The sequence below is a fragment of the Filicampus tigris genome, chromosome 3 (genome assembly GCF_054856515.1).
Source record: "Filicampus tigris isolate MCC_2025a chromosome 3, RoL_Ftig_1.0, whole genome shotgun sequence".
Classification (NCBI taxonomy): Eukaryota; Metazoa; Chordata; class Actinopteri; order Syngnathiformes; family Syngnathidae; genus Filicampus; species Filicampus tigris.
The window spans coordinates 8,517,461-8,540,438 of record NC_141219.1 but is presented as its reverse complement, the minus strand read 5'-3'; the positions used below and the strand labels follow the sequence as shown (position 1 = coordinate 8,540,438).

Sequence of the window (22,978 nt, the reverse complement as noted above, 5' to 3'; positions counted from 1 at the left end):
AAAAGAGTGTTGATGTTCAAACTGCGCATGGTGTTACAGTAGCTTAAAATAATATTAAACATACATTGTGGAATAAAATTGGTCTTGATTTATAAATACTACTAAGGTACTGTATTTAATGGTGGCCGCGATTGTGGTGATGGTAGTGGTTTAATTTGTCCCGAATTTTGACTCACGGGTAGTGATTCAACTCCGGTCTCCTTGACAAAAGACATGCAAGGGATGGCTTCGAGTGACTTATTCGTAAAATTCAGTAACATATCACAAGGAATTTCATATTTGTGCCTGTAATTACGAGAAAAGCGTGTTGGCGAGCGCAATTTGTACCTGAGAAGATTAATTGAGGGGTAACTTCCATTTATACGCACGCGCGTTTGTATAGCCACGGAAAAACCCTGGCGCGGAAAATGGTGAACAGTAAATAAACGGCTACGGGCATTTTGAAAGTTGTAAATAATCAGACAGCTTATTGTCAATTATAACTTCACAAGTGATTCTAAATTTGCTTAAGCAAAGTATTACTGACATAATTGCTACTAGTAATGAAGCCGTTGCGTGGTTCTAATCGGGAAGCATCGAAAATACCCCGTCTGAAACACAAGTCTAAAAAGAAGACTCGTTCAGCAGCCGATCACCGGGTAAGACAGACAAAAGTAACACTTCTGATGTCGACTCCAAGCCATGTCGAAACAGGTGACTGCTTCTCTGACAGACTTAATACATTTCACTTTAGGATTCGCCGCCCGATAACGACAACAATGGCAAGACCAAACGCCTCAACTCGCCCAAGAAAAGACAAGGTCCGAATGAATGATGTGGCATTTTCAGAGAACACTAACACAACGTTTATCAAAGGGTGACCTCTGTGATACACTGTACACATACACAGGAGTGTACACGTTTTCATATGGTCAATTCTACGACTACAACATTCCTAGAAAATCACAATGTGCCATTAGCAGCTCTACCCGTATTGTCCTTTAGGGCTACCTGGTGAAACCTGATCTAGAGTATGTTACATTCTTGTCGCTCTGTGTCTTATGTGCCTGTCTTGTCTGCTTCTTGCTTCTTCTGCACAGCTTCCGAAACTGCACCCAAAGTCAAAGTTTCAAAAAACCTCAAGCAGATCCGAAGATCTTCCATCATTGCATTGGAGAATATGATGAACCTAGCAATATTGTAGGTTTGGCTCTGTTTTGAAGCAACATTACAGTTCTACAGGGTGTCCCATAAGTTTCCATACATATCGTTTTAAGCATTTTCTAATTTTATATTTCAGATACGCTTGAAAAATATGTTTAAATAAAGTGCCACAAATTGAGATCTAACTGAGGGTTGCCTGAAGAAGCAGTTGCATGGTTGCAGTCGAATTGAACAGAAAACATTTAACTAAGTTGAGTGGCAAAATGTATGAGTCAGACTAAGAGGCAAGGTGCTGCTAAATTGGCGGTGTGGGTCGGAATTTGGGATTCAGGGGTGTACAGTGGGTGGGTCAACGGGTCATATATTTGAGGGGGGGCATCCACAACACCAGACCCCAGCGTCCTTGTCCTTTGCCAATCCTAGAGTAAGAGACATATTGTATTGAAAGGGCATCAGAATGTGATCAATGGGCATAAAGTGAGGAAAAGCTAAAGCCTGCACAATGACTCTAGTAGTACTCCGATAGTCATGCAAAGCATATTATATAAATAAAAATGGTTTGTAGATTTTTTTTCCCTCTAGATGGAGACTTTTTGGACACCCTAAATAAGAAAACTGAAGTGCAATGACACACTTTCCTATATTTTCAGGACAACTCTTGGTTTGAGACGGACAGAGAAGAATGAGAGCCAGGAACATTTACATATTGTGAAAGACAGGTGAGCCATCATTTGGAAACAGTGCTACAAAGCCGTGTGATTTAAACAGATTAATAGTGACTGAATTACAGTATCTTAAAATAATACATTTCTACCAAATAATTATGTCAGAATTGATGCACTGTAATGAATACACGAAGACCAGATCTTACATTAAATCCCTTTTTTAGGTTCTTAATTCATTGTGCAGAGCTTCAAGTTCCTGTGATGAAACACGACAAGTTAGGGCAGTCATGGCAGCGCCACCAGCAGGAGAGCAGGAAGCGTGAGGCCAGCAAGCAAACTCTGACTTCCCTGGAGGTGAGTTTCCGAGTTTGGATCGGATGCCGCTTCGAATCTCACTGCATTCGGTGTCAAAGCTGTCGGCTGCTAATGTCATGACTGTCATCACAGGAAGTGGATCAATTTCACATTAACAATCTCATCAACTGCATATGTTTTGAAGGGATGCGCTCATTTGGAAGCAATGTGCGCTTGTGTAAGAGTTAAATGTTTTATGTTTCCAGGAAGACCTGAAGGCTGTGGTCAGTGCGCTAGAGAGCACAGAAGAGCAGACTTCCTCTTTGGAGCATGCATGCAGTTCTCTGAGAGAACGACTGGAAGAGGCGGAGGACAACGCTAAGGAGGTACAAGACATCAAGTTGCATATTCTGAATTACGGAGTGAAAACATGGGAAAAATTGTTAATGGTTGAATTCATCTACGTCCTGCACATCATACTGACAATGTAAAAATGTAGTATTTTTTTATTCTGTTTTTAAAGATTTTTGCAGATTTATTAAAAATCCCCCAAAAATCACATGTACAGTAAATATTCACAGCTTCTGCCATGATGCTCTATTTTGATCTGATGGAGAGTTAAAGCTACTGAGGAATGGGCAAAATGACCTAAAGATAAGTGTGACAAGCTTGTGACATCACATTCAACACATTTGAAGATGTCATTGTTGCCGCAGGTGCTTAATGAAAGTATGGAGCAAAGTCTATGAATACTTCTCGACATGTACATAAATTAAATCCAAGGAAATGTAAATGAAGGATCTGTGCAGAGATTGGCAGTGATGCGCAGCCGTTAGAAGTGTGGTCTCATCCTGTTATTAGATATTACAAAGAAGCAAGCAAGCAGTCCTCGGCCTGCCTTCTCACCCGCCTCGGAAAGATGAAACAACCTTCGAGGTGAGCATGAATGGTACACACTTTCGCCATAATATAAATGTGTTTCACAAGGACCTATTGCTTAATAGCTGTTTTCATTGTGGAACGACTCACTCTCAAAAAATGTGGTTAAAATGGCTGAGTTGCATTTCCTTCCTAGAGGAACTGCGAGTACGAAATAGTTTTGATGGAGTAATGTGCTCGGACTATTGAGTAAAACCAATTTCTGCCACTAAAAACACAACAACACTAAAAAATACTTCCTCCGTGCTTTCATATTTTTATTTTTCCTCAGGCTCATTTGAGAAAACGGGTCCCAGACAAAGAATGTGAGACCATCTCGCGTAAGCTTGGAGCAATCTTGCAAAAGTCAGAAGCGGTTCAAAAAAAAAAAAAAAAAGCCAAGCATCTAACTTACACAATCACATAAAGAACATGTAGATTAGCTGGTTTGTATATTTGAATTGTTCTCTGTAGGTGGTGCTTCTTGTTCAAAAAGCAATTAGTTGCTACATTTAAAAAAAAACAGAGACTGAAGATTTGTACAGAAGTGTTATGGAGTCCAGTATTGCAAGCGTATTTTGGAATAGCTGCAGTAATTGAGTACTCGGAGCCACTCTGTTTAAAATGTTTAGAATTTCACAAGTCTACATTTGTAAGAATAAAAATAAAGCTCACACCAAATACTCAGATGCTCCCAATCCATGACTCTTGAGCACATTTTTTATTTTTGTCACACATCTCCATTTTTATACACCAACTCCCTCTCTAAAGTGGAAGTTCTGTCTGATTGATCCAGAAGAGCGACTGTGAGATCAAATGTTACCGATGTGCAAGTTCATCTCACAGTTGTTTGGTTGTTGAGGTCAAGACTCAAGTTCTTCTGCACCACAATCATCAAACAATGGTTTATTGACCTTGATTTTTGCGCTGGTGTAGAATCATGCTGCAATGCTAAATGGTCCTCCCACAAAGTTGGAAGATTAAGGAGATGAAGAAGATTCAGGGGAAATCAGTGGATTTTGGTTAACCCCTAACCAAAAAAAGTCTACTGAAAGATATGTCCCAACACTTGCATTTATACTGTTTAGTTCAGGGATGGGCAATTGGCGACCACACTCTTGAGTGGCCCGTTGATTAGGTGTTTTTACAAAGCCCCAAAATTCCTCCCCAAAAAAAACCCCACCAACCAGTCAATATTCAAAATACAATTAAAAAATAAAGGGTTATTTTCTCGTTTGTGAAAAATTGTGGCCCGCTCAATTTAAGTTGCCCATCCCTGGTCTAGTTTATGTAATAAGAGTAAAGGCTTATACTTAATGAAAGGAAATATGTTCTATTTTTATGTACAGCTAAGAAGAAATGTAACCAAGCTTATCCTTTTGTTCAGCAAACAACAATAAATGTGTTATTTGTAAACAGTAGTGCAGTTTTCAACAAGTCCGACATCACTGAGATGCAGCTCAGTCCCTACTAGACGTTAATTGAATCGAGCCAAATACTGAGAAACAGTCAGTACCACATCGTGACTCGATTGTTTCCGATCAATGAAAAGAATAGCGTGAGTTGTATTTGCTTTGATGTCTCTTGCTAAATCTGTGATAATTTGAGTGACCTTTTGCGAATGGACTCTGTGGAGTCATCATTGAAGAGTCGCTCAATGGTCGAGGTGACCGAAGCTCGGACGGCACGGCCAAGGCCTCGGGCGGCGAATACGTAGAGAACAGGGTTAAGGGCGCTCTTGGCGTACACGAGGTAGAGAGAGATGTACGTTCCATAAGATGCACTTTTATACAGCGCAGCGCTATCCGGTCGTCCTTCAGCCAGAGCCCGCACGAATCGGCACACAAAGTAGGGCACCCAGCAAATGAGAAAGAGCAGCATGGTAAAAAAGAGCACCTGGTACATCCTGGTCATCCTGCGTGAAGCTGAGGGGGAGGAAGAGGTTGGACTAATTGGCACGGATTGCTGAATCCTGAGAAAAATTGCCAAGTTGCTTCCTAAAAACACCAGCAGGGGAAAAATGAAACCGGCTACCGTCTCAGTGACGAACAGCCCCATGTCAAACTCGCCACTTTCAAGGCACTGGTACGTGCTGTTGTGTTTTTTCAGAACAGCGCTGTGCAGGTAGGGGGCAGACAGGATGGTGGCTAGCAGCCATGTCGAGCCACAAACAAAAGGGACGGCCCAGGCCGGGCGCCGCAGGCGAGCCCACACGGGCCTCAGGAGACAAAGGCATCGCTCCAGGGCCACGGTGCACACCAAGAAGGCCGACACGTACAAACCCAAGCCTCGCAGGAACATGACCAGGCGGCATAAGGCGAAACCGAAAGGCCAACTGTTGTTGTGGGCGAGGTATCCCAACATGAGGGGGGTCCGCAGAATCAGCACCAAGTCTGCCAGCGCCAGGTTGAGGACGTAGATTCGAAAACTGCTGGCAGCGCGAGTTTCTTCTTTACTGCCTCTGCGAATGAGGTGGCGTCGACTCAGTCCAAGCGCCCAAACCACCAGCATGTTTAAAGGCACGCCCACCTTGAGGAAAAAAGACAACTTGTCGAGCAAACAAATAAAACAAAACAAACAAAAAGATTTAATCTAAAATATCTCATTTTAATTCAGAAGTCGTGCAAAAGGTAGCAAGCAGGGAACAACAATTGCTCAATATTTGCTAAGTGATTTGGTGAAAACAAATGCTTGCAATAACTGTCAAAAGTGGAGGGGGGGAAAAAAAATCAAGATTTTCTTCCTAAATGAATAGGACAAAAAAAAAACGAGGTAAACATAATTTGCTTTAGTGGGCTGCATTATGTGGCGGGCCGGAAATGCCTCTGCACATTAGACAAGTCGGTTTATGTCCTGTTTTCATTTAAGTCCTCAAATGCATTTTTTCTTTGGCTTTTAACACACTTTGAGATGTTGATTTTGATTGTTTTGTATTACTAAATGTTGCAACTCTTGTTGAGAACATGCAAACCACTTGGCTGTCTGTAATGCAGATGTTCGACATTGCTACCTCACAGTGATATTGTTGTTTCTGAGGCGACGCCGGCCACGTGACAGCTCCAAAGAAATTGATCACGAATGGGTTAGAGTAATGGTACACACCTTTTCAAAAGGTCCCGCTGATGCTGGGAACCAGGGATATTGTGGATTTTTCATAAAAGTTCATTTTTATTTCCTTTTGTTACTTTTAATTCTAAATAAAAGTTTTTTTTAGTTTTCATGAGTTTTGAGTTTTTTTCCTAAAACATTTTCTTCTTATTTTAGTATTAGTTTTTTGTTTTTTTTTTAATATATGGAGTATTTGTCGAGTGCACATTTTCACTAGGTATTGTGTAATAAAGTAAACAACTAAACTTCATTCCTCTGTACGTATGTACAGCAAAATCGAAATAAACATTTAAAATAAAAATTGCTACGATTATAGTTAGTTTTATAAACATAAGATGTAGTTACTAGTTTGTTAGTTTAGATTTTTTTTAAAGCATTTCCATTGTTATTATATTTAGTTAATGAAAAGGTTATTTCAATTTTGGTTTTAGTTCTTTATTTCTGGTTTTCGTAAACTATAGTAAACAATAAAGCAACAACTTCAATATCATATTTCCTACAAAACTCCAGCTGATCCTGCAGTCACAGAGGAGATATTTGTGAGAAAGGGGATCCCTCACCCACCAGGAAAATGAGCAGGGTAGCAGTAATCTGGACTCCTCGGACTGCCTCTGCCTGCCAAAAGCTGCTCGAGCTGCTCAGCGGTTGTTCCACCTTTTCTGTTTCATTCATGGCAGCCATCGAGGGCATCGGGATACTGAAACAGTGGCAAAAGCAGACCAATTTTGATGTGGTTTATTCATCATTTTACAAAGCCTAAAACTTGACTCGCTGCTATATGTAACATGAACAAAATGCAAGATTGCATACAAGCAAGGGCTTCTTGTGCAACTTGCCAAAGATTTCTACATCACGCCCACACCATATGTATGTACCGTAAACTTCTGTTTGTTTGCAAGATGAATGCTTTGTGTCTAAAATCTGAAACGCACATGCTTTGCATTGTTCTGGTTTAGATTGACTTATTTTCCTGAACTGCGCCATAATGGAGCTTAACTACATCTTGCATATCTCCAATATGTAACTAATCTGGAGATCATAGAGTATTTTGTTTATACAACACAAGGGTACCACTAGCTACCTTATCAGGTGTTTATACAGTGGTTAGCTTGGCTACACTTTAAGATTCAATCAAGTGACATAAGATGAGAACTAAACACGTTGTGTGTTGCTCACTTAGATGATGCATGTGCTCGATGTTCTAGTACAAAGTCATGACTAAAGAGTCAAGAATGTGTTATTTCTTTGAGCCAAAGCTGCCTTGAGTGGCGTATTCAAACATGCACCTACACCTCACCTGTTTTTGTGTCCGTGGGCATGGGAACAGAACACATGCAGTCACACCTACTTTGGACTACAAAATGTAACACATACCAGTAATCATTTGGCATTTGTACTTACTGCATGCTTTACATTTGTTTCAGGGTAAAATTTTATAGCACACTAAACCCAAAATATTGTGTGACCGCTAAAAGCCAGCGACGATCCAAATTGAAATGTGCAAATGAAAATTGGTGCCTTACCTGCTTCTTGGTGTGCGGCTTAAAGAGATCTAGCTTGAGATAAAGAAAGAGAGAGAGCCGGTTGGCTATTAAAATTCTCTCTCCCTCTCTTGTCCTCTTGCACCCACCTTTCTTTCCTGCGTGTGATTGCTTCACAGGCATCCTCCTATGAACGCCGTTAAAACATGTATTCAAATTCAATTAGTGTCAATCATGTTTTCCCATCCTCCCCAACACAAATAGACATGACCATTTGGTAAAGTACAAGGCTTTGAGCCAATGGAATGTACTTAAAAAGACTGCAAACATTTCAAAGTTGCACACATTTAAGAGTATGTGCAAAAAGTGCAAAGATTATAACTCATGCATGATTAAAAACACTATTGAATGAAGAAAAACAATTATGTTATTATATTCATAATTTTTACAGCGGATAGTCCACTAGACCCCAGAAAATTGGATCGGGTTCATGTAATAGTTGACGCTCTCCTGTAGATGGCACCATTATTCCGTTGTTTTCATGTGCGGGGCATGAAAAACAGGATTTGAGTGACATCAAATAACTGCAATTTTGAAATGTAGAAAGTCCACATTTAACAGTATAATAATAATAATTATGATAATAATAATAATAATAATAATAATAATAATAATAATAAATAACAATCATCATCATCATCATCAGTTTTACTGTAACATTCTTAAAACTAGAATGTCTTTTTTTCCACAGCTCAATACAAGAGCAAACCATGTTTATTCCGTGTTAGAATAATTTGGCAATTTTATTGCCAACATGTCTATGGTAACAACTTACATTAGGGGTTCTCAAACTTTTTAGGTCCAAGGACCCCCTCATAATACTAAACCAATTAAAATCAACGTTGACCCCTGAATACCATGAGAATTGTTTATGTTTTTAATATTCATGATGTTGGTTAATAGAAAGGATCTTAACCTAATTCAAATGAGTTAAATGCGATAGTTATCCCTTACGTGCACTGCTTCTGCAAACAGAGTAGAGCTATAATTTACAAATGGACAGTTAGTGTTCCAAATTTAGTGACTTTTTCAATTCTAGCTTTTTAAAAATGTATTTAAAAAAACATTTTTTTCAAGCATTTGGAACTTTAGTTCCCGCTAAGAAATTAAATGTAACATTTTTAATCACAAACATGAAATGATCTGGCATGGACAAAAATAAGGAAAAGTAGAATTAAGTGTATTTAAATGACATGACAAGGCAAACTAATATTCATAATTGGAGTATCAGAAAAAAAATGATATGATATGAGACCATTTTTTCCCTCATACATAATTGTTTCATTAGTTTAAGTCACACAAGCTGATGAAATCATCATATTTCCATCATTTTGTGGATAAATTTTAATGGGTTTTATTTGAAATATTTTGTGACCTTAAAGACAGTTTTCAACAAGATATCTTAATGAGACCTTTTCTCTTTAAGTTTTTTATATCAAGCAATAGTTGGTTTGATTTTGCCAAAAAGCATTAGTTTTACAGGAACAAAAATATTCCAGAAATATGTGAGTTATGTTGATGCTCAGCGAAAAGTATTTATTTATATTTATAACGGAATCAACGGCTATAATCCCATTGACTTGTTTGTGTCTCTTGTTTGCCTAAATTACAATATAAGGTGTTGAAATACATGGAAGATATTGTGTTTATTTGCTGGGGGGAAAACAATCATATGCGTTGGATTTATGTCTTTATTTATTTGTTTTAAGATTTGTTACCATGAGATATACAGCTTGCTAATTTAATGGATAGTCGAAACACAGACTATATCTTTAATTTGTGGAACTGAATCGAGAGCAACTTTACTCTTTTCCCCTCCGAAGCCCACCCACACTTCCTTTAAATCTGCTAATTTTAGATGCAGCGTTTAAATCGGGGAAACCGAATGTGTTTATTTCACAGAATGAAAGATCGCTCTGCATTGCTGCACATTGTTGCTCATAGTGTGAGTTTAGATATTAATATCCTGGTGAAATGATGCACTTTCCGGACAGCAAAATGATTGTCTTGTTGAGATGAAAAGACAGAAAAAGCAAATTTCACCCCCCCTTTAGGTGCCACGTGTCTCTAAGAGAGCAGGTGAAATGTTATCAGATCATATCAGCTGTACGTCTGTCGCGCCTTGTGCTTAAAACCGCAGATGATGAGAAAACGGTGTAACGTCATCTACGTGGCCCACGTGGAAAAAACTCCATGAGTGACAGTGACACACGCAAACGGTTTATAAAAATAACAGAAAGTCATCATGAATTTTGCTAAATTCCACAGCACGCTTTCACTTGTGGGTTCTGGAGCAGAACCAAGAAAGAATCAAGAAAGACTTGAAAGTAGAGAATTTTAACACTTAAAATGATTCAATATGTTCTTTTAGGGAAGACTGAGGGTAGAAGAAGAAAACTTCAATCCAGGCACATTGATTCACCCAGATGTGCATGAGTTCTTTTGTAGCTTTTCAGGTCAGACAGTCCGTTTGAACATCAACCCAACTGTGTCAACATTAAAAAGAACAGTAAAAACAATGACAGTCATCATACAGTAAGCACTAAAAATATATATGTAATAAAATAAATAAACCTCAGTTGTGAATTTCCACATCACGGGGGTCCCCCTTGCTTTGACTACTCTTCCCCCACCCCCTCATGGCAATCATTCAACTATTGCGTCATTTCTTTTCATGTTTGATTTCTGGATACAATCACCCGAATGCTGTGTGTTTATATCAAGAATGCAAACGAACGGTTTGCATGAGGACAACCATCTCTTGCTAGCTTGTGAGAGTCGATGGGGAGGCACCTTGTGTTCTCTGAACCATATCACTATGACTTGGTTGTTGGGCAATCACATGCAAACGGTGCGCAGCAGTGAACTGAGTGAGAAGTCTTAATGAGGATGGTGTGCACACTCACAGTCATTTAGTAGAAAAGAGTGGTTCTCAAAATCCCCATGTTGGGACAATCCCATAACTGACATTTTTGGTCCAATTCATCTCATCACCTGACACAGTTAAAGCTGTTAGTGTGGAGACTTTAGCCGTGCACGCTGAACATTATTTTTGACAAAGCTTCTCAAGTTCTCACATTGCTTATTCATGTCCAGACAGGCAAACAGTCCAGGCTGTGTCCCGTGTCTCGCGCAGTCGGATAACCAAAATTATTAGATTAAATTGGATAGATTGGATATTTAGCATGGCCCCAGATAGCTGTTGTTGTGCCAAGAAACTAAATAGTCGACTGCCCGTCTAGCTCGCAGTTGTGGCGTTTGACACGAAAAGATGAAGGCAAAAGTTAGCATGCTAACATGCTAGTATAATTGAACACATGCTTGCCACACAATCATAAAGTGCTGAGGACGGTGGGTGTAGTTTGTTAGATGATTGATTCGATAGAAATAAACAAAGCAGCAACTTTTAAGTTTGCTCTCCAGATAGTCTGACATTTTGATGTTTGTTCCTTGAACAGCTGATGGCAAACGTTAGTCTCATTGTGGCATTAGACCAGTGTTCCCCAACATTTCTTAAATCTAGGCACATATTTTATATCACAAAAATTTCATGGCACACTATCAAGCAAAAATGTCAGAAAAAGTATATACACTGTATACTGTTCTAAGAATTTTTTTTTTATTGGAGCCACAGGTACTATTTTCTGCCATCTAGTGGAAGAACATTTACTTCTTCTGCCTGTCATTATATATCACTGGCATGGATAGATGAACAAAGACACATTATTTGTAGTAAGAGAATAGCCTAATAATATTTGGACAAATGTGAGATTGAATTGTTTCCCACACACTGGGGGCGGGGGGATAATCAACCCCCGTTGACCATGAAAGTCTCAACGCAAAGTGGTCTATTAAAGTTCTGAGTTAAAAAATGGTTCACTTATTCTCCCAACTACTTTATGACCTAATTACATAAGTGCATTAATGACTGGCTGCCATATCCTGGTGTTGCCAGCATAACTGTAAATAACCTGGCAAATTTCAAGAAATGAAATCACATATCTTCTGTAGGCAGCATTTGCATACAGGACAAATGGCAATTGACAACAAAGTTTTTTCATGTGTGATTACTATGATACTGTTGTGAAGGGGATTTTACATGACTCATATACAATGTTTAAAAGTCACCCACATTCTGATGCGCAATGTTCAATGGGAGAGACGCTCAGAGGGCGGAGGGAAGTAGAGACACAGTGAACTAGCACCCGTTGGGGAAAGAGGAAGTCAGGCTACATGAAGACAGGTCAGTGCATATCTAACATCCACCAGCCATTCTAAAAAATCTCTTGGATTTCTCTTCGTTCTTTATATCATAACAGCGCTGAAGTCCATTTTTTCCCCTTATCATTTGGAAAATGCATTTTTTTTCTGTTCAGTTTTTGTCAGCACAGCAATTGCAAATATGAATGCGTACATGCATTTTAAAGATGAGTAATTCTTAATTTTATAAAGGCGACATTAAAACAATGTACGTAGGTTAAAGTGTTGTATAATCAATGATAATTTATTTGGTTTCAATGCAATGGAAAATCAAAATGAACATCACACCTGATGAATTGTTCCATGTCGACACAGAGTTTGGCATCTTTTTAACCAAATGTTATGTTATGTTACGATATTGACTGTTTAAAATGATCTCTTTCAGCACTCCTCTTAAAGCGAGCTCGGTATGTGAGTGATGATCATAAAGTCCCAGAATGAGGTTAATGCTAATCGTGATAGGGGTTGATTTCATCTGACACCTGCCATGTTAGCATTAGCTTCACTTTGGGAGAATTCACACGAGATCATTGGAGCTCATCGCCACTATCGAGGAGTATGGACCAAAAATAAAAAGCTCCAAAAGGTGCCAGCTGCATCGAGCAAATCTTCACGTTCGTTTGGAAACCACCGTCATTGTGAGACACTTTATAAGTTTTTAGCCATTCAGCTTGTATGAATAATTTAATCAGAAAGGATTCCATTTTATGATCCATGTTGGAATATATTAAAATCTGGCCTCTGTTTCCTTTGATGTGCCTGGATTTGCCCTTGAACAAAAAGTGGCATTATTTCATTGTTAATATAATGATGTATTCAGCATTTGTTTGTGCACAGATAATCTATAAAACACTGTTTCATGTTTGGATCCAATCATAACTATTTTAGATGTATTCACTGTTGTGACAGGAGGGTTTGCTTTAGGACCAGCACATAAATAAAATATAGCTGTATCTAAAGATGGTTTTGACCAACTAAATGGCAGGCGTACATATGGTATATCCGTGTTTACAAAATGTCACAGTCACAGTGTATGCTGACTTTGTAGTCACCAAATTTCAAAGTTCAAAAGAATTTTAAATACGAAAGATGTTCAACACTTTGAGCGTATGCAGCTCTGCACTCTTCAAGACACAGACTGACATTTGTGCAGTTCACCCCTCATGTGTGATGCTTTGGTCTTCTCACAGGAGATCATGTCATCTTTTACATCACTTTGTCATTCGTTCTGAATTCCCCGAAAATGGGGATTACAGCATCGTCTCCTGAAAAGCAGATTTAAAAATCCATTCCAATCCAACCTCTAAAAATTCATGTAAATCATAAGATTGGCATTTTCATTTCATTTCATTTTGACTGACTTTGGTGAGCCATCCATTTTCTAGAGTAGACCACTTACCCTGGACAGTGTCATATAGGGATCCTGTTTCAGAGCACTTCATGCAAACAGCACCCCGGATTGATCATAAATCAGTCGCAAGGCACATTTTGAGACAAACAGCCATTCGCTGTCACATTCACACCATCACAGAGGGAACGGTGCCTGCACCAAAATCAGTCGAATCTACCACTACGCCATTGTGACACGTTCAAGGGAAAGAAAGTTAATCTAAGGTGAATCTTGCCAAATTATCCATTGTTGAGTGGTGTTACAATAAGCGCATCAGTCAAACCTAGTTGCTTAAAAATCTTTATTTAATGATAAATCCTTCGATGCAAAATAGTAGACATAATATTTATTCATTGACTTTTTTTTTCTCAAAATAGGATTTTAATTGGATGGTCAATCATTTGTGGTTTCACACTTTGTGAGGCCACGCTGGACCAAAATTCTCCATACACATTGTGTGCGTGTGTGTGTGTGTGTGTGTGTGTGTGTGGACGCTTGAAGGTCATGGGGTACTGACACAAATGTCCTTCATAGCGATGCGTCGCCTGCAGCGGCGCCATGCACCGACATTAGTCATACACTCAACGGACACTCCTTCAGGTTCACCTACAGAGTCTAAAGAGATCTAATTTTATAAAGACAGTTTCCTTGACAGGGACACATTTGCACAAACACAAAAATCTTAACCTCAGGCTACTTTCTGAGCCACTCAACCAAGAAGCTGGGAGATGGGTTACATTTCACGACAGTGATTCCCAACCCTGTGTGTGTTGCCCTATGTGTATTTATCTTCTATAAATAATGTATCTTTGTTCATCTACGCCAGCAACAGTATGCATAGTGAAAGGATGAAGGAAATTCAGCAAGAGTTCCAATTGATCAGTGTATCCACCTGTTTCCATTCAAGATTAATTCATTGTACACATTACACATAGTACTTTTTCTGACTCTTTTTTTTTTTTCATGATGCTGCATTCTGTGAATGTCTTCTGATGAGAATATGTGCTTTGGCTCAATAAAGATTGAGAAACATGACACTGTGATACAAATATAATGATGCAAGGCACACTATTCAAATACACAATCTGCACTGGAGCATGATTATTCTGCCTTGTAATTATTTTGCAGTCCATGAATCTTGACAACTGCAGATTTAATTAAATTATGAATGATCAAAACTGGGTCCTGTACTATTTCCAAGGATCCAATGTGATGTGAGCATGTCTAAAATGCGCCAGCCAACCCGGGTGGCCCCTCCACGCATGAGCCGGCAAAGGGGCGGGCCGGCCGCTCAGCTGATGGCTGAGCTGCTCCACACAATCTCATTCCCTCGGTGGGTGAATGTGGTCACGCGAGACGCCAATTGCTCCCAATGTGGAAGGCTTCATGAACTTGCGGCTGCAACTTCATGGCATCTCGCCGCAGGATGCACCTGAAGGCACCGCACGTGCACAGGCAACGCACGTTGACCTGCCCCCACTGCGTGTTATGATAGCGAGCCCACGCGTGGGTTTTGTCCCGTGATGGGGAGAAGAATCACATGGAGCCACGGTGCCGTCATCCTGCTGGCCGTCATCATGAGCTCATGTCGGGCCATCACTCTGGACTCCATCCTCTGGAGCAGCGCCAACACAAAGTGGGTACTTTTTTTTTGGAACTTTGTGGTGCACCATGTTGCACAGTGATGGTCATCTTTGTACAAAGGTCATGTACTATTAATGCATTCATTTTACTGCTCTAATGTGGATCAGATGAAACGATTTGCACATGATTTAAAATAATCGATTTTAATGTTCATTGTGCATTTAGCTCTGTTTAAGGTTTTGGGGTTAGAATTTCTTCCACAAACACTTTGCAGCAAAATGTATTAATAATACCTGGACGTTTACAGTGCCCTGAATAATTGTTGGCATCCCTGGTTAAGATGTGTAAAAGCCTTAAGATTGACGACATTTTCCTTGCAGAAGCATACTTTCATACTAAAAATTGTAGAAATGGTTCACCAGACGCAGAATCGAGCCCCTCTCAGTCTCCAGACCTCAACCCCATTGAAAACGTGTGGAGTGAGCTAAAGAGGAGAGTGCTAAGGAGAGGACCCGGGCCGCTGGGTGATTGAGCGAGATTGTGCACAGAGGCTTGGTTGAATATCCCTCTTTCTGTATTCTCCCATCTTGTGAAACATTTTCAGTAAAGGTTTGGTTCTGTTTTGTTGACAAAAGGGGCTTGTAAAACGTTTTAGCGTCAGGGGTGCTAATGATTGCGCCACATATGATTTGATGTGAAAAATTCTTACTTAATGTGGAACCCCCTCTCCCCCCTGCTGAATAAATGCACTTGAATTAGAGGTAAAAAATAAATAAATAAAAATGTTCCCATTTTTTTTAGAAAACACATTGTAGGCTATTAGGAGCTGAAGAACACATCTTAACTAGGGGTGCCAATAATTATGGAGGCCAGTGTATTTTACAATAGCCTACTGATTTAACTCAATTCAGTACGTATAGTGCCAAAACACGACAAAAGTTATTTCAAAGCACTTTTCAGGTAAAGGCTTTGAAGACGCTCCCCTCGAAAGAACAGAAACAGTTTCCCACGCGAATGTTGAGACCCTGTGTGAGGCGACCATCTGTCTTGTTCTATCAGTTGTGGAGAGTAGGATGGTGGAGCGAGGGGAGAAAGCAACTATCATTTACACACTCTATATGTACTAAGACCGCCATACGAGTTCATGAATCCCAAAGAATGGCATACAGGCAGTTAGGTAACCAGTGCTAAAAAATGGTGCCGCAACAGCGGTTTTGGGGTCCCGATTCTCTATTTTCGCATCTGTAGTGGGTGTTGACCTTCTAAGCGGTGCGGTCCCTATAGGTCAGCAGACTGAGCTACTACTGTCCCTGATCCGTGATTTGGGGCATGTAAGCCCATACTGATTAAGGCCATCCAATATAAGAGCATTCGAAATAATGTCCTCTTTTGAGGAAATTATACTCTAACAATCTTTTTTTATCCTCCAACAATCTTTTTCGCGGTCATTGTTGACTGTTGATTGTCCGCATATCGTTCTTTGCAGCTTCACTCCAGGTCAAGGTCTGGTGCTCTCCCCTCAGATTGGGGACAAGATGGACATTGTCTGTCCACGGGCGGATGCGGCCAAGGGCGAAAAGGAGGAGTTCTACCGAATCTACTTGGTCTCCCGAAGTCAGATGGAGAGCTGCACTATAGACAAGAAGGACACCCCGCTGCTGAACTGCGACAAGCCGCACCGGGATGTCAAGTTCACGTTCAAGTTCCAGGAGTTTAGCCCCAACCTGTGGGGGCTGGAGTTCCTCAAGGGGAAGGATTACTACATCACCTGTGAGTTATTTTGTGACATGTTTGTGAGTAGGTGAGCACCTTCAGTTTGGCATGACCACCTGTTTGGGTCCTACAGGTGCTTTTTTTTTTTTTTCTCAATAGCAGCATCCCCCATACGCTCCCGCACAATCGCCCACCCATTTTGATCCAACAAGAGGCCATCATCCTTGTCGCCCTCTCAATTTGTCAGTTGGCGTGAGAGTCGCAACCGTGGCCTCGTTATCGGACTGCTGTCAGAAGAACCAGCGCATCTTAGTGGCAAGCGATGCATGAGATAGTGAACAAGTGTGAGCACCCAGCCCTCCCCCGCCTTGCCGCGCTTTGACAGCACACTCGGTCGGTTCTGGCAGGACAGTGCCATTCTGAGGGCTTACATGCCCCAAATCACACGAGGCTTTTACAGCATCAGGCAGATTTGACGCGAGCTTTCATGGCAACGTGGCGTCTTGCCAGTGCGATGTTGTTATCTGACCTAAATGCTCCTAACAAGTGTGTACTTGTGTGCTCGTGTTTGTGTGGACGCGCGGGCGTGCGCTTGCGACTGGGGTGACGGAGAGTTCTTGGTGTAGTTTTCCTTCTTTATATCGCAGAGCAACACATTAACTTTATTCAATAATCCTTTAGCTTCTTGAGCTGTAAGTTTATTTAGCTCAGCCGTCAACTGTCAAATAAAATTTTTATTTGTTTCATAATTTATGAAGATAATTTATTTAATCAAAAATGCCACAACTTCCAGGGTTTTTGGTTAGTTGATATCACTATGTTTATATAGTCTTCTCTACGCAAATAGTTTAGATTACAATAAACTGCGATCAGATAGATGGATAGATAGATAGATAGATAGATAGATAGATAGATAGATAGATAGATAGATCGATCGATAGATAGATATAGATAATACAATGTGGATAGCTAGTTAACTAGCTGTCCAGACAGATAGACTGAAAGCTCGCTATGTAGCTAAATAGATGCTAGTATGGTTTGTAGCTTGCAGATCCAGAATAATGTGCATGGTGGTCAGCGTGTAAAATGTTGAGAGTACTAATTAGGGGTGGGAATTGATAAGAATTTAGCGAGTCTGATTCCATTATTACTGCTTATCAATACGATTCCTTTGTGATTCTCTTAGGTATTCTTTTGGGGTGAGGGAATTAAATATTACAAATGATATATGATATCATAGATGTTATTATCGGAGAAACTTGTTTATTTTACTCATTCGCTAGCGTGTGCGTTTGACATTACCGCTGTGCGACGGAGACAAGAGTCAGTCATAGATGGATGTAACAGAGAGAATCCGGTCACTTTTCAAAATAAAATGTTTTTCAGCCTCAGATAATAAATAAACTGGAAGTATTGTATAGTATCCTGCTTTTATGCAGTTGATAATTTGTTGGCAACTGTCAGAAATTTTGATTTTGTTTCCTTATGTAGCTTGTTGGGAGCAACAATATTCAAGAAACACCTTTCATGAAGCAAACAGTGTTGTTCTAAAGCACCATAAACTACAACTACAGTAATTAACATATTACTCAATTTTGGACAGTGACAATCAAAACCGACCATCAAACAACTGACAAATTGCTTCTAATGTTGTGGGAGCGGTGTCACTATTTGCTTCAGGTTTCTTGCTGCAGTTTGTGTGCACATCTGCATTTTCCTTCCGAAAAGTGATGCAACGTTTCGCAACTGGCAAAACACTTACCACTGCCTGATAATCGTCTTTTACAATAGCTTCAGTTGGAGTAACGATGTTTGCTTGCTCTCTGTACCAGCCACATCTACGGGCTCTCTGCAAAGTCTGGATAACATTAATGGAGGAGTGTGCCGGACCAAATCCATGAAGCTGGTGCTGAGAGTCGGGCAAAGTAAGACCTTGTAGATGAATATGTCTGGAAGCATTGCAACATAACACAAGGCAAGAAAAATGGAGGGATGTACAGTATGTATACAAATGAATTGTTAGCTTCCAAATGAAATCTAATAAAATCACTGCTTCCTAAAGGGTTAGATAATCTCGGCCATCCACTCGTTCTCGTGCAGACTGCTGTCATAAATAATCTCAAATCCCTATTTCAAACCTCTAACTGCGACACACCATCATTACCTAGTTGCATGCAATCATTTAGACTGGCAATAATCGTTCCCCTCCTACTTAACCGATAGTCCATTTTTATTACATTGCACCTAATGATATTTATCTAAATATCTGTTCCAAACAAGCTTTTTCTCACGCTTTTGTTTCAATGTTGACTAATCATACAATAAAGACGCTTCTCTTAGTTCAATGCTGGGATAAACACACACATTAATCATGTCAACATAAATACTGTAACTGTACCAATTACATGTTTTTCATGTATGCGATGCTACATTTGAGACTGTTTCCAAGTACACACCACTCTGTGTGCACAACTAAATACTTGGAAATGATGAATTGGTTGAAGCCCCAAACCGCAGTTTTGCAGTATGATTCACATAAATAATTGATCAGTTGGACTTCAATATGAAAATTCAGCGTTTTGTGTGTTTGTCAACTGATCTTGCAAATACGGGTTTGCTTTCATGTTGCATTTAGAAAACTCCATTGCACAAACAAACATTTATCAGCAACGGAAACCAGTAACAACTAAAAAAGATTCCGTTGTCAGCTAGAGTTAAATGCGTGCATATATTAATGTCATTTACCGGGACTCACTGACATTTAAGACGACATATTTAGAAAAGGAAGATTTTTGCCTTTGCCTGGAAATTGAACTTTCAATTGAGTTAGTAGCTATACATTATTGATAATGTGCAAGCAGTGTGAGATAGAATATGTGAACACAAACTGTCCTCTTAGCTCTGAATTACTGAAAAGACCCAAACTACTATTTTTGAGAAATAAATCAAAGGCACATGCCCACATGTTTTATAAAGGACATTGTAAGTGTTGAAATTAGTCATGCAATGTGCAAAAGGATTGTTTATGGTTGAGTTGTATTGATCTCAAACTTAATTTTGGTCAGAAATATTGAATTCTTCATTGTCCAGTTATGTTGCTGCGAGTTGACGTTTCTGTCCTCTCCTCCTTTGATGTGTTCAATTGCTTTTGTTGCAGGTTCCTCAGATCCTCGATCAACACTTCAGGAATCGCCGACCCGGTTTTCACCTACACAGCTAAAACCGAAAACAAAGGATGCAGCGAATGATAATGATATCAAGAACAAAACTGGCAAGTTCAATACGTATTTCACTTGAAATACCGCTCATTAGAACATCATTTTTGGGCTTTACGTTTTCAAGTGATCATAATTCATTGGGTCGTTCTGATAGTTTTAAGGATGTCGACTAGAATAAGTGTAATGGGTTTCTGACTTCTTACTTGAGTTGCTGAAGTGATTAAACTTGGCCATTAATTTCCCTTTTCCACTGTATAGTAATGGCTCAGTTGGACTTGGTGCCATTTGCTTTATTTTGGGGCGGTTGGTTTTCCACAGACGGTGTGGGCTCAGTTCCCACTCTCTGAGGTCTGAATGGAAGTGGGAATGGGATGTCTATCGCTATATGTCCCCTGTAAATGACTGCCAACCAACCCAGGCTTAGTTAGCGAGGTACAGGCTCTAGCTCGCTGAGACCCTGAAAAGGAAAAGTTGTGTAGAAAATACATGGCTGGATGGATTTCCATGGCAACATATTAGCGCCTTAGTAGTCCCCGATGGCCGCTCTGAAGATGCTAGCTAGTGAGTATGAGGCATGGTAACAAACAACAGCCGGGGGAAAACTGCCGGCTGGTTAAATGACTGTTTAAGATCACCTAAATAGCTAAAGAGTATCTAAAGCTCCTCCTTTTACTCTTTAGTGGTCTTTGGCAAGACTGAATTTTTTGTTCATAGATGGTATTCCCTCCCAGAGGTTCTGTTTATGCAACAATGATCAAGCAAACACTGGAATGTTTTCTTCTCTTTATATTGTTGAAAATATCATCTGAAAATATTATAGAATATGTATAGAATGCCAGGAGTTGATAATGTGAGGAAAATACAATATGTGCATCAGCTGCTTGTCTTTGCGGTCCTCCAATCCAAAACATTCAGCGTACGTGTGACTTTGGAACTGGAAGTGTGTAAGGAATGTGAATAGCGGCAGAGAGGTGTGAGGAAACTCATTATCTTGAGCTGCACAAACACAACAATATTGCTGGCATCCGCCATTGTCTTTTTGGTCATGACACACTTGTGCATGCCCAGAATGAACTCATACTGTACGTTTTCCATTTTCACGGGCAGTATTTAGCACAGATGTTGGTGATTTCAGGCCCTAAAACACAAATAGACAAACTAAATCTTGTTTCAGTTAAGATGGTGGTTTCTGTAGGTGTAATGTTCAGGAGTTCAAAATTTTTGTGCATTTTGCTCATGTGAAGACACCTGCTCATGTTTGCTTTGAGCACTCGCGTTTGTTAATGTGAAGTCAACCCAAACATATTTTTTTTAACAATATGTTCTATGCAGGCCCATTAGTTGAAACCAGGCATTCTGATGAGTATTGCGTTTGTGGAATATGAGTTAAGCAGCAAAATGCACCTGTTTTTAGCCATCTCTGGGGGCGGCCATTTTGTAACTTCTGTCGACTGAAAATGACATCACAACTGCTCAGGGCTCAGGTAACGACCAATCACGGCTGACCTGTTTTCTGAAGCCCTAAGGATCTGTGATGTCATTTTCAGTCGACAGAAGTGACAAAATGGCCGCCCCCTGAGAAGGCTGAAAACAAGTGGATTAACTGTTATTCCACAATCGCAATATTGATCAGAATGCCTTGTTTTCATATTCTTGAAAAATATATTTTTGGGTTGACTTCCCCTCGAAGTCAAGCTGCCAAAACGCACTTTCGAACAAAACGTGAGCAGCGCCATCTTTCCCTGCCGCCTTTGTTTTGTTTAGACTTTACGCTTTGTATTGATGTGTTTCTTCAAGTGGAAGCCCTCTGGCTGATTGGCCTTCAGCAAATACGAGTCTGCATGTGCATCCTCAGTCCAGCCTTTTGATAAGTGCCTTCAGGCTCTAACATTCACAATGAATTGCATGTTCACACGTCACAACGATTGAATGTCCCCATCCCTCATTCTGAGTCAGTCTTTTATCTCAGTTTCTGCTTGCCTCTTTGTGTCCTGTTGCCCCTGACAGACGCAGGCTCAGAAGCAGGGCAGCTCAACCCCGGTGGCAGTGGTGGCTCACCGCCAGGACTGTTGATATGGGTTGTCTCAGCCTGTGTGATCCTCCTCCTCCTCATCATCATCATCCCGTCGGCCGTGCTGTGGAAGTGTCGTCGCTGTGTCCCAGATAGGCAGCAGTCTGCGTCTGTGTCCCTCAACACTTTAGCGGTACCAAAGCGGGACAGCATCAGCAGCGACAACGTTGGCTCGGACCGCAGCGAGATCGTTTTTCCTCTACAGGCCTCTGACAGCAGACTCTGTCGACATTTTGAGCGTGCAAGCGGCGAATATGGTCCCCCTGTGTACATTGTTAAAGAGATAACGCCACAGAGCCCCACCAACATTTACTACAAAGTCTAATTTCGGCTGCTTGCATTGCCAATTTTTCCTTGCTAATAACGTTATTAGCCATGAGGACAAATTGGACTAATAGCTGGCCTCGTGTCATGAGTCTTTTTTGTGGACAGACAATCAGAGAGACTAATCACTTAGCGACTACACACACTTAGTAAATAAATGATTCGCCAATTCTGATGTCTAATTGAACCTGTTTTGAAATATTCTGGAATTTATGGTCTCAACGCAATCTTGTACCTTCCGTAAATATGTACAGTATGTATTCAAATTAATATCTTTTTTTTTTTTTTTTTTTTTTAATTAATACTACGGACCACTATACCGGATGTTGCACCCCATGTTGTTGAAAGACTTTCCACTACTTTAAGCACCTTCATATTTCTTTTCTAAAACTTCAAAAATTGTATGAAATTGTTTTAGGTGAAATAAAATGTTAAATTTGTGTTTTTTATCCAAGTTTTCAACAATTTGGACATACTTTGCAGTCAGTGTGCATTTTTACAACATATATTTAAGTTTGAGTTCAATTTATGTGAATCCATGGTTATGCGGTATCTATCAGGTTTTTACCCTGAAATGTCTAAATACGCTTTGATCAACACTAATTTGCACAATCTAAAGCAGTAAGAAATACCTGAAGCAAAAGCAGGAAACAATTAAATAATGAAGCATGGAAGCTGGGAAAAAAAACAAAAGAAATGTGACAAAATTCACAAGAAATAATAAATGTATAAAATGACAGCCGATCTGA

General features: G+C 40.0%; 3 protein-coding genes across 6 annotated transcripts; 2 read left to right on the top strand and 1 right to left on the bottom strand.

Annotated features, from left to right (window-relative positions):
* The first annotated feature begins 201 nt into the window (after positions 1 to 201).
* Positions 202 to 3,701, top strand: cenpq (centromere protein Q). Its single transcript, XM_086025936.1, has 8 exons — positions 202 to 638; positions 734 to 800; positions 1,080 to 1,179; positions 1,794 to 1,862; positions 2,033 to 2,162; positions 2,369 to 2,488; positions 2,964 to 3,038; positions 3,313 to 3,701. Exons 1-8 carry the CDS (start codon positions 543 to 545, stop codon positions 3,445 to 3,447), a joined length of 792 nt encoding a protein of 263 aa, XP_085882062.1. The 5' UTR covers positions 202 to 542; the 3' UTR covers positions 3,448 to 3,701.
* Positions 3,291 to 7,746, bottom strand: LOC147149768 (C5a anaphylatoxin chemotactic receptor 1). Of its 4 annotated transcripts, none has more exons than XM_086025933.1 (3): positions 7,652 to 7,746; positions 6,693 to 6,825; positions 3,291 to 5,549 (listed from the first exon to the last, which is right to left on the bottom strand). In XM_086025933.1, the coding sequence occupies exons 2-3, from the start codon at positions 6,816 to 6,818 to the stop codon at positions 4,608 to 4,610; spliced, it is 1,068 nt and encodes a 355-aa protein (XP_085882059.1). In that variant the 5' UTR covers positions 6,819 to 6,825; positions 7,652 to 7,746; the 3' UTR covers positions 3,291 to 4,607. The 4 variants fall into 4 exon arrangements, with proteins under 4 accessions (XP_085882059.1, XP_085882060.1, XP_085882061.1 ...); XM_086025934.1 differs by lacking the exon at positions 7,652 to 7,746 and adding an exon at positions 7,210 to 7,247; XM_086025935.1 differs by lacking the exon at positions 7,652 to 7,746 and adding an exon at positions 6,939 to 7,195.
* A 6,900-nt stretch (positions 7,747 to 14,646) lies between these two features.
* On the top strand, positions 14,647 to 22,669 carry LOC147149767 (ephrin-B2a-like). Its single transcript, XM_086026920.1, has 5 exons — positions 14,647 to 14,955; positions 16,390 to 16,673; positions 18,449 to 18,541; positions 19,774 to 19,887; positions 21,842 to 22,669. Exons 1-5 carry the CDS (start codon positions 14,843 to 14,845, stop codon positions 22,228 to 22,230), a joined length of 993 nt encoding a protein of 330 aa, XP_085883046.1. The 5' UTR covers positions 14,647 to 14,842; the 3' UTR covers positions 22,231 to 22,669.
* Positions 22,670 to 22,978: the final 309 nt, after the last annotated feature.